The sequence below is a fragment of the Sinohyriopsis cumingii genome, chromosome 2 (assembly GCF_028554795.1).
Source record: "Sinohyriopsis cumingii isolate HCF-2022 chromosome 2, ASM2855479v2, whole genome shotgun sequence".
Classification (NCBI taxonomy): domain Eukaryota; kingdom Metazoa; phylum Mollusca; class Bivalvia; order Unionida; family Unionidae; genus Sinohyriopsis; species Sinohyriopsis cumingii.
In genome coordinates, this window is record NC_142962.1 from 113,387,036 (window position 1) to 113,399,258 (window position 12,223).

Here is a 12,223-nt window from a genome sequence, read left to right on the forward strand (position 1 = left end):
TACAAATGGTGTCTTTCTTACGTATGTTTAAATAGTTTCACAATACCTAAGCAGTACCTAATAATAGTATATACAGCATAAAACATTCGCCCAGTCCGATAACGTGGAGCAATAGCTTCACAAGTACTGTCTGCTACTTTTTCTGCTCAGGCGCATTTCCAGTGACAGTTTACAAACAATGAACTCAAAGCGACACGACAATAGCGGAAATCACGAGGGTGTGGCCGAATATATTCCTCTCAAGACATGCGTTACAATTGGCTGAAATTTCCACCAGTCGTATTGATAAACAAAGGGGTGACACTGCTTCACTCTCTATGAAGAAATATTACAAATCATAATCTCATTTTATAACCTGGGCGGTTTCTAGTTTTTTTTAGATTAGTTGTGTGCGGTACTATTACGTTGGACCTTTCTGCATTCGAACCAGAAAATACTGTGCAATACACGAATCGATGCTAATATAATTTGTACGAAGTTTACAATTGGGACTAGATTACGTGAGACTGAAAGAGCTTTGGTGTATGAGGATATAAAGAAGGTATACATGCTATCTATTTAATATACGCAGCAAACTATGCATCATAATTCTTTAAAAGTTACGTAAACATCGCAAGCTCGTCGACAGGATAAGTTATCATCAAGGTGACATAATGTATCCTATACCTTTAGGACTTTACTATTCCCAAGAACAATTGAAGTTTTTCCACAGCCTTGAACAACTGAAGTCTTTGTATAGTATTGAACAGCTGAAAAACATGTATAGTCTCGAACACCTCAAAGTTCTATACAGTCAAGGGTTATGCAATCGAGAACATCCGATGTCTCTATTTACACAAGAACAGCTGAGGAATCTGTGTAGGACCTTGGAAGCTGTGAAGACCACACTATCGCCGATGCTGCCGACGCCATCAGCGCCACCATCTCTCTTCTCTATTGATAGTATTACGGCACAGCGGTCTCACCTGATGCATGGACAATCCCTAACCTATCCCGTTTCCCGTAACGGGGTTGTCCCTATGGTTCCGGATATCGCCGGTAAGTTTGCATCAGAGATTTGCGTAGATATTCAAAAACAACCTTACACTTTTGAGGAGAAACCTTTTATTTTATGTTATATTCAATTTCTAGCTCTAAAAATGTTCAAGGTGTCTGCCACTATAGATAAACTGCATTTTCCTTATAAAATAAGCTCAGCTGTGTAATGTTATTCATTTGAAAAATAACTTGTATATTCTCGTAATAAAACTAACCAAATTAGTTATAGTAATAATTTTAGAATGCATAAAATCTAAATTCTCGTTATTTGGTGAACATTTTTAAAGCGGGCTATTTCATAAAGTCAGACTATTCCTTCGTACGTAATAAACATTTCATAGAACTGATGATTTTGTTTACAACTGATGATTTTGTTTACGAAATGCGAGGCCAATAGTAAATTGTACGTGGGATGCATGTCTTTGTTTAAATAAATTTCATGCTAAATGTTTGCTTTTATCACACGAGTTCAATAGGTAGGTAGTACTCTTTATTGCCAAACGTAATCATTCATCAATTACATTTTTCTCAGGACATTCCATTTTTTAGGTGAGATAAATTATACAATGTAATATAAGAATATAGTATGCAATAAACAAGACACTTAATGATTTGTATTGATATTAAAGATTACCATTTGTGTTAACTCGAAAGCTACCAACAAAACAAAACTAAATGGTTTTGTCTATATATATACGAGTCTTGTCCCATTTTATGAGACGAAACAAGTTACAAGAAAAGTGTGGTCCTAATTTTCCATATGTTGCTTTTCTAATAACATGTCTTTCTTCGACATCCTGCAGCGTTGGGATTGTCACATTGTCCGAGCTTTGTATCATTAGAAGGACTGACCAATCTTCTAAACCTCTGTGTCATTTTGGTGGCTAGTCAAATTCATGTAAATGCTACGCCTTCCCTCACCCATATAAAAAAAATGAACCTATAGACCTTGGATAATTTAACGCATAATTGTTGAAAGCAATAGGTATTATGCCACTGTATAGTTTGTGTCAAAGATGATCGATTGATGCATTTGTACCTCTTTGATATTGATACCCAAATATGAAGTTCAGATATTTTACATACAATTGTAACATAAAGACTGTCGGTAATTTCATACATGAATAAAACAAAACAAAAACTGTTTTAAGATGAAAAGAGTATACCCTACATGAATAAAACAAATATATACGCGAGTATGTTGAAAGAAAGAGAACACTAATAAAGAACTTCTTCATTATGCAAATGGATAACGGAAAATGAAAAACAAATAATTGTCCGTGGTGTAGTACGATTTATAAATAAATACGTAATTAAATATGAGAAAAGAACAGGAAAATAATTGTCGTTTTTAATAAGTGGCTGTGGATCTTGTTTTACCTTGTTTTGAAATGCAAGAACATTTTGTTGTTTAGGAAAGCACCTGGCAGTCTTAGTTAATTAAACGCTCGATATAGATTGTTTCGGGTATTATAATCGTGATCAAGTAAATCTGAAGCTGGACCAATTTTTTTTAAATTAAAGATTTGTACTTTATTCCTATCATGTACACTATTCGTATAAGTTACAGTATTCTTCTAATGTACTGCATTCTTCTAATGTACTGTATGTTTCTAATGTACTGTATTCTTATCATGTACACTATTCATATAATATACAGTCTTCTTCTAATTAACTATTCTTCGAATGTATTGTATTCTTCTAATGTACTGTATCTGATACACTGTATCCTTTTAATATACATTATTCTTCTGATGTACTGTATTATTTTAATATACAGTATTCAGAAACGTGCCTAATTTGTACAAGCGTCAGTGTATGATGCATTATGCACTGGATCTAGTACGTAATTCTATTAAGTATGAATGTATCTAAATTTACGCATATGGATACTGAAATTGCAAATCGAATGTTTAAAGTGAACTGGAATTATTTGAATACATTACTAAATTTATCAGTATTTTAAAAATAAAACTTTTCTTCACAGTGAACTTTGAATGATACAGTAATTTCAGCACACACCATCTAAAGGTTATGGTAATCTCATATCATAGCTTTCTTTACCTCAGAGAAAAATAATTTTGTACTGAAGGTGCTTAATCAATCAATCAATCAATCAATCAATCAATCAATCAATCAATCAATCAATCAATCAATCAATCAATCAATCAGGAGAACAGACGGGAAGAGTCACTGGTAGGGAGATAAAGTGTGAATAAAGAAAACACGTCCTTGCCATGTATTGTCAAAATTTACTAGCATAATTATAAAATCCGAAGTTTCATGGTTACAACTAAAATGGTTGTTTTGTATTTGCTCGGGAATTTGTATACTATTGTGTCAATAATTCATCCTAAAATATGCTGTTTGAGAGTACATCTCGTGTTCAAGGTGTTCTTGCAGTTTTGAGTTAACAATATATGACTGTATACTAAATTATATTTTGTGTAATGCATTTCGGGATATCGTGCCACTTTTATGGTAGCAAGTTTGAACCTTTGCTGATTGGAGAGCTAATTCAAATATCTCAAATTAAGGAATCCAGGTAACCACAAAAATGTAAACAAAGAATATAATGTAATGTATCCATTTAGCAAAAACGTAAATAATCGGTTTCTGCACTAAGATGAAAAACTCTCATTACCGTCTGTTTTGCTGGAAACATTTGAAAATATGTTAATTTGTTTTTAAGGATTAATACTTAAATCAAGTTGAGTAGGTTTGATTGAAAATTTGAAACAGAAACTATAAACATTAGGTAAGTTTATCACCTATATTGGATGATACGGTGTTTCTTATATATTTTATGAAATATTGGACTATCACATATTTTAAAAGTCACATGTACTATACAAAGATATACTGTGAATAATTCTGATGATGTATTTTTCCTAGCAAGCGACAAAAGTTTAAAACAGAATCTTCGAATCTTTTCTCATTCTTTCAGTATTATTAGTTTTATAAGCTGCTGACCAATATCTGCTTATTTTTATTGTCCAAAATGTCGTATTGTTTTTAGCAGCATACCACCAGCTGCACAATTTTCTAACGCCTGTGAGCCTGGTGGAGGTGGGACAGAAGCGTAAGCGGCGTCACAGAACTATTTTTTCCGAGGAACAGCTTCAAGAGCTCGAGACAACCTTTCAGAAGACTCATTACCCGGATGTATTTCTACGTTCAGAACTAGCAATGAAGATATCTATGAACGAAGAACGCGTGGAGGTTCAGATATTTTTTATATTCAAGTATTGTAATTTGTCGTTTTATAGAAGTGAAATAATAAAACATTTTACTTTCATTGATGCTGATTGAAAGAAAAAAGGCGCCGTGAAGCGAACGATAATTAAACCCCATTGAACCCAGGTGAAAGAATAGCTACGATACGTCTATCACCTGTCTGAATAGAAAACCAAACGCTGGATTAAAAGATAACCAAGATAATCTTTATAGTGTGGAACCTACTTTCGATGTCAATTTTACCTTAGAATCTCCAATGTATTCAATTTTTGTTCATGGGGTGACTCTCGAATCTTAATTGTGTGTCAAACTTTCTTCGACATGGCGAACCTTGTTGTTGCTGGAGCAATTACCATTTTAGTCAAACTTCTTTTCTCTCTTTGAAATGCCTTTTCAAATTCATTTTTCATTACACTGTATTCTCATACATTAAAATGGAATATTCACGTTATACTCAATCATCTGCATAATGAAGTCAAATTTCAAGAGGAAATCATCATTAGACCAAAAACTCGAGGGATTGGTTCCTTACTTTCCATGCCTGTTTTTAAATCATCCTGACAATGAGACTAGACCATAACATGTGAATAAAGTATGCAGAATGATGGGATATCTAGTTAAACGCTGATGTTGTTTTCAATTTGGAGATTTCAAAGATCAGACTTTATTGATAAATGCATTAGGAATGCTTCACTTCTAGCATCATCATTTCATTTCATATCTATGAACAACAAAACGGGAATGGCAGTAGTGATTCAATGTTTTTAGAAAATGCAATATTTTTATTTAGCTTTTAACCGATAGTTTATAATGTTTTGTTTACGATCTATTAAGATCGGAAGAATAAAAAGACTTTAGATACGTGAAAGGTTACCAGGTTAAATACAATTTGTATACGTGAAAGGTTACCAGGTTATATACAATTTGGATACCGGCCAAATACATTCTCCCTTGTGTTAAGCTCAGTTTGATTAATGACAAAATGCTTGCATAATGATACAATACCTTGAAAACATTTATATATGTTATGGACTAATACAATTGCTATTAATATTAAGCAAAGGTTCAAGCGACGTATTCCAATGCACAGCCATATTACTGTGATGGAAGGTTCTGATTACTCCAAGAGAAAGTTAACAAAAGATCAAAGCTGGGTTAAAGCCATCTTTGTCTTTCTATGACATATCTTGATCTAAATATTTGGCAACACCGGAGTTAATGTTCAAGCCTCTTTAATTACAAATGCAGGGCTTTAAGTGCATAAAACACGTGTGGACGTGATGAAAGTTACACTCTAAATTGATAAAATAGATCCAATACAAAATAATAAAATTGAGTTTAATTTTACGTTTACTTCACTCGCAGTTAATATAAGTATTACTTCAAATGTTCCTAATGTCTTTGTGCATAGTAGCTACGTAGACAAAAAATAATTCAGTCATTACATCATAAACATAGGTTCAAAATTCAACATAAAACCACGACTAAAGCAATGGTCGAGAAATGCATCATATCTAAGCAAAACGTAAGGTAGTAATATTAAAATTATATTGTATTTTACTAAAATAAATAATTTTTAATTCATATCCAAAATTTAAATTTGTCCTCAATGTAATTTTAACACACATCCAAAATTGAAATTTTTCATTAATGTAATTTTCACTATTTTCTAACTGCAGTCTTTTTAAATTCCACCAGGTATGGTTCAAGAATCGCAGAGCGAAATGGCGGAAGATGAAACGAGAGGAGGATACATCAAAGAGTGCTCCGGAAGAGAAAACTAATGTGGAGGGTATACGAAAGGAAAACCAAAATGAGATTGAGTGTGACGATAATGCTCGTTGTAATTTAAATGGTCGAATTGCAGGCGACGTTTGCGCTTTTTCATTCACAAACAATGACGTATGCAGTTCAAGTTGTAGCATCCATCATTCATTAAATGGAAATAATACGGAAGAATCACTTTCCAAAGAATACGAACACAGCCACACAACATCAGAACCAGGTTCATAGCTAGTAAGGAAGGGTAATACACCTCTCAAGAAGTCATTAATGAGTACCAGTCGTTCCGTTCAAAGAAAATACAGTTGTACCAACTTTGTAACTGAACGATGTAACGCCTCAAGTAAGTACACACTGTACCCGTTTTGTCATCTCCAGTGCTTGGTATGGTCTGTCTTATGTTTAAGGAAGAAAAAAAGAAGCATTTTTAATATTAAAAGGGTCACACACACACACACATACTGCTGTTGTTAAAATGTTCAGATGTAGAATACGTAATGTATGATAGAATTGTCACTCAGAATCGGACAGTGTGTGTATATATATATATATATATATATATATATATATATATATATATATATATATATATATATATATATATATATATATATATATATATATATATTAATGTTACAGAAAACATATTTTACCTTAAAATCGCTGTCTTGGTAAATTATTCAAGGGTATTTGTAAAAAAAAAAATATTTACGTAACTTTATTCAGAATTTTCACTATTCATATAAATGTTCTTGAAATGATTTCTTCCCTGCATAGGCATACAGATGTTAGCGAGATCCGATATTTAAAAAAAAACAAACAAGACTTCGAGTAATATTGAGTAAAATATACATCACTTAACACTTTAATTAGGTAAATACTGAACATTGATATTGCATTGAGCATCATAATTTTTTGGTATGGATGATTATATGATACAATAATGAAGGTCAAAAGTGTAAAACTGATTAAGTAGACAGTCAACTCCTTCTTTAGTCGTACAACATGAACACTAACTGATTAAGTAGACAATCATCTTATTTAGTCGCAAAAGAACACAAATTGATTAAGGAGCCAGTCAGCTCCTTCTTTTGTCGTGCAACTTGAACATCTATGTTTAGACAGCATATAAATCAAGACCAAAGAGACGGCAGACTCTTTGTTTTATCAATAACATAATAATTTCTTACAAAATTAGAGTTTTAATTCTCAATCAAGAAGATTACATTTTAAAAATGTCTTGCAAAACGTTTTTAAGTTTACAAGTAAGTTGAATTTAAAATTTTGGCTTTAGGAACTTTTCACTGGCGTTCAAATTTTATGTAGATCCTCTACAGCTTTATTTGTACGGAACCAGCTCTCAATTTGCAAATTCAGAGGCTGGACTCTTGAGCCAAAAGGGCGTGGGATTGATTCCCACGAATGGATCAGTCCCAATTATCTACCGCTGTTTATCCTTGGGCAATTTATTTTATTCCACTTGCCTGGCGTCAATATAAAGTCTTTAGGTATTCCTTTGCAGTAAAGCACGACATGAAAACCAAACGAGTGCAGTAAAGCACGAAAAGAAAGACAGACCTTTGATCAATTAAATGAATGACCGACCCAAACTTCTTTGCAATTTACCATTAGTAACACTGTCCATTGCCATTTATGTTGCTGTTTACACTATTGCTGCCTTGTGATACTAATATTAGTACTAACATTATTAATGATAACAGCAATAATGGTGCTCATTATATATATATATATATATATATATATATATATATATATATATATATATATATATATATATATATATATATATATATATATATATATATATCGCTTCTTTACTCTTTTAGTTAACCTTTCAGCACAGTACATTCCGCTGTTGGTAGAAGCAGATTCACAGGCCGCAAGAAGACATAGACATATTCTTATTGGTCTCGTAAAGAACACCAATATGACATGGCAAAGTCCATTGTGGCATGGTCTCGAGAACACAGTATTGCACACAAGGCTGAGATAAACCGGTTACTGATTACAAATATATAGCAAATTTTCAAAGTTCATATAATAAAAATGGATATTGAAAAACAAAAGAGCCTGCATGACCAAGAATACAACGATACAATGGATGTTGCCAGGAAATAAATAGGTTCCTTGAAACATTAAATGTCATAATATATGTATTGCAAAAGCAAACGATATTCTCCTGATATGAACTATAGTGACTCTACGACCACTCATATTACGCGTCTTCGATCTGAAATAACGAGTAAACAATGAATATGATTCACGAGGTTTTTCATCGCATTGAACATGGAAGAATTATGTCGTCAGTGCTCATTTACACAGGTGAAACACATCGTTGTAAATTTGCTAGAGGAGTAACACCATATATGCCACATACATTGTTTTCATTCCATTGAAATGGTACCATTCATGCTGGACTTAATCACACGTATAAGGTGATAATTAATGACTACTTGGCGGAGGTAATCTGACACTGCAAATCTGAATTCGATATAAACACGCTTAACATCAAAACTCTTCAGCTCCAATTCATGTTTGATAACATTTGCTAGACTTCTGGTTAGTCTAGCGGAGACTATCATATTGCAGTGGAGACGACTGTGCGATCTTAAACATATTTCAATAAATTAATCCACTTGCTTGTATTAGCATACTTTTTATGTTAACATATATCTGAAAAATGCAGGACATTTTTCTCACTGATTTAATCATGTTAAATTGATAAATGCGTTCGAATGGATCAGTATTGAAATATATAATTAATTCCGTATGTGAAGTTATAAATGCAAGTTTAAAATTACAAGTGAATCCAGTAATTATTTCACTAAGACAACAAGTCCATGACTAAACGCACTTCTTTTAGTGTAATAATAATCAGTTTCAGTTATCGTAATTCTGTTTGACGAGAACAAGCCAGTTAACATCGGTAAACTACTTCACATTTTGTCAATTAAAACTCAAATTCAGTGGTTCACAACCTTTTCTAGTATGAATACCCCTTAGAAACTTTTTTAAAATAAAAATGTGACGACCCCAGCATAATAATAGTTGTAAATGTATTATCCCTTTAAAAAAATCCGTTGCCCCCTTGGGAACCACTGCTCTAGTTCATATAGCCCTACTCAGGAACAAAACAAGAAAGGTGTCGAATAAAGTTAGCTTTCAAAAGAATTCGCCTAAAACAATACAATGAATCTTAAGCTTTTCTGTTATAGTTATGTACCTTAAGTAACTATCTTACATACTGAACGAACACCAACGCTGATTTTATTATTTAATATTAATAATTTTATTTTTCTGCTGAGCATCAACTATGAAAAATTAGTATTCATGGGGTTTGTAATAGGAAGATCATTCTCCTCTGGAATGTCTCTGCTATCATTCAACCGGCGTCGCATTAATGGCTGTAGTCTGTATATCTTTAGGATCGTCTTGAAACTGGATATTACCACCACTTTGAAAGAAATAGTGTGAAAAGGACATAATCTACTTTGAATCATCTTTAAAGAGGAAGCTAACGTTCTTTTATTATCCATGTTTTCCTTCATTGCTATCATAATAAATTCATGATATCAGAGAGTTTATTTATCGCAGAATATCTCTTGATTTGAATGTTTTTATTACTGCAGAGATCACCACCCACGTAATGTATATATCATCTCTTAATGAATGTACCTTTACGTAACACCTCGTGAAACATGGTTTAGAAGAATAAGTCAGAGTGAAGTAGATTGTACACAGTGATTCGAGTCAAACTTGGAAGTCTTATCGGAAAACATAGGAAACAGATCAAAACAAATACTCTCTCTATCACTCTTTCTTTCTTTCTCTCTCTCTCTCTCTCTCTCTCTCTCTGCCTACATAGCCACCCACAAACTCGAATTACGAACCTACCTGCATTTCTGAGTATACACCGACTCATATAAAGTCATCTGTCTATTAACTTGGTTAGTGTCTAGAAGAAGAAGTGGAACAGGCAAAATGATGATCTGGAAGCGGAAGGTGACGGAAATGTTACATGTGCCATATAATGGAACCACTGTATACTAGTTTAAGATAGTTTATTTCAGAAAAGAATCGAAGATTGGTAAGAAATAATTAATTTATGAAGTGTCAAGAAGAGTTCGAACGTATAGAATGTGCCATGCTTCCTTTCGAAAGCTGCATCTGATTGGGATTCAGTTGTATCTATTTCTCAATTTAAACCAAAGATCCAGGGCAGGTACTACAGCTAATATTTCAGGATACAAATTTATAACTTCCTCGTCACAGAGAGTTTTCTCAAAAGTGCGGTTTAATGAAAATTTAGCAAAATTTTAAATTTTGACCAGAACTGATGGGAGTTGATGAGTTACTAAACATTTGTAACAATAAGGTAATTAAAAAGGACAGTGCGAAATCGTGCATGAAACAAATGAGGAATGATTAAAAACAACCGTTTTTGATAGATATGCACGTAAGCGGGAAGTAAGTACATATAGAGAAATGTAGGGATAAATGGATTGATAAATTTCTTCCTTATCTCACACATATAGAACTATCACACTTATTCACTTTTAAGTAGCTTCGTTTAATAATTTAATTCTAACCCTTCATAGATCAGTTTTAACAAAATAATAAGGGACCTCTGACAATAATAGGACCAACGTGAGCAAAATTCAGTAAGTGCCAATTACAATCATATTATTACGAAAGAAAACAGAAGCACTTCTGAAAACAAAATCGACATTATACTTATGTTAATTTTGAATTAATTTGGTTGACTTAAAATCTTCCTCGTCTGGGACGTTTGTTATCTAACATCTATCAAATAACGTATAAATGTCCATTTATCTTTACAATCTTTATGAAATGAGAGAGGTCTAATCTTTGAAGACTATGCACTAAATGGAGAATCAGTCTTCATGAATCGGAGACTTAATGCAGCATTGCTTTAATAACTCTCTTTGCATTTTAACTTTTTTACTTGCATATTTTTGTCAGAGTCACGATCTCCACCCGAATGATGAATACATCATATCTCCCAAAAAGGAAGGTAGCGTATGACCTTTCAATAAGGCGGGTCCATATTTTAGATTATTGATGCGTATCTAAATTACGCATCTGCAGCTCAGCTTTACGCAAACAAGAAGTAATGTCAAGTTGAAAAACACATTTTCTGTGTACCATCCTTGGCGTTAGCTGATTGGACAACAGGTTGTATGTAGTTTCCGAATTAATGAATATTGACAGTTTAATGCTTCTTTTTATCATTATCAAAATTTTAACTAATTTTTATCATAAATTTGTATATTTTTTTTACAGTTACCAAGTAACAGACCGCTGCAATGGTTGTGCTCATCATTTCGTTAATATTTGCGACGTCTCCACATACCAAAGTATATTCGTATACTATATCCTTCAGAGGCGGCAAATCACTGACGTTATTAATTAACGTTCTAACAATCTACACATGTGTCTCTCCACTGATTGAAATATGGTTTCTTAATGTTTATTAAAGAGCTTTCAAACAGTATTAGGAGCTTTTTAAATCATGTAATATTTGTCTTAAATTAAACAATTTCTTGGTTGTCTATGACTTGTGGCTGTCGGCGAAAATACACAAAAATATGTTTTATTTAAAATCAATGAACAATAAAAAAATAGGTCTATTTGGAAAACTTTGGAATAGATTTTTCAAATAATTGGAAATATTTGAATTTTGTTACTGTTAACAATAAAAGAAGTAAATTGATGGTAGATTCCAGATGTGAATCTTTAGCTATGTAAGAAAATACATACTAGAACAGTTCAATTGCAGGGCTATGCATTTGAAACATATGAACATTACTGATAGTTCTTTATTTTAAAAGAAATTATAAAATGTTATCTAATTTTAATAAATTTTAACTAAAACATATATGACATAAAACATTAGCCAAGAAGGTAGCAAGTGCCACCGACCTGTCCCACTGCTATGTAAACTATTTAGCCCTTTTTTCAAACAACATCCACGTCAAAGCCTATTTTAAAATTGGCTAGGGTTGTGTTTTAAATAGATGTGAAACACTTTGGATCATATATATTAACACATTAATGATAAATCATGTTTCTAACAATGGAAAGTTTATTTTAATGTTCAAAGAGTTCACTTCTTTTCTCTAAA

The 12,223-nt window shown here is 32.5% G+C and overlaps 1 protein-coding gene across 4 annotated transcripts; it reads left to right on the top strand.

Moving 5' to 3' along the window:
- Positions 1 to 376: 376 nt before the first annotated feature.
- On the top strand, positions 377 to 11,674 carry LOC149805629 (uncharacterized). Of its 4 annotated transcripts, none has more exons than XR_016419721.1 (4): positions 377 to 1,038; positions 4,058 to 4,260; positions 5,974 to 6,400; positions 11,383 to 11,674. XR_016419721.1 is itself a non-coding variant. In XM_089950268.1 (3 exons), the coding sequence occupies exons 1-3, from the start codon at positions 654 to 656 to the stop codon at positions 6,286 to 6,288; spliced, it is 903 nt and encodes a 300-aa protein (XP_089806394.1). In that variant the 5' UTR covers positions 377 to 653; the 3' UTR covers positions 6,289 to 6,510. The 4 variants fall into 4 exon arrangements, 2 of the variants coding, with proteins under 2 accessions (XP_089806394.1, XP_089806395.1); XR_016419720.1 differs by lacking the exon at positions 11,383 to 11,674 and adding an exon at positions 7,917 to 11,372; XM_089950268.1 differs by lacking the exon at positions 11,383 to 11,674 and having other exon boundaries at positions 5,974 to 6,510.
- The last annotated feature ends 549 nt before the right edge of the window (positions 11,675 to 12,223 follow it).

What these genes read in the sequence shown, in the direction of transcription:
- LOC149805629 (XM_089950268.1), top strand. Translation starts at nt 654, where the DNA reads ATGTATCCTATACCTTTAGGACTTTACTATTCCCAAGAACAATTGAAG. An exon ending in TATGGTTCCGGATATCGCCG is followed by an intron (nt 1,039 to 4,057) that starts GTAAGTTTGCAT and finishes TATTGTTTTTAG; the next exon opens with CAGCATACCACCAGCTGCAC. An exon ending in TGAACGAAGAACGCGTGGAG is followed by an intron (nt 4,261 to 5,973) that starts GTTCAGATATTT and finishes AAATTCCACCAG; the next exon opens with GTATGGTTCAAGAATCGCAG.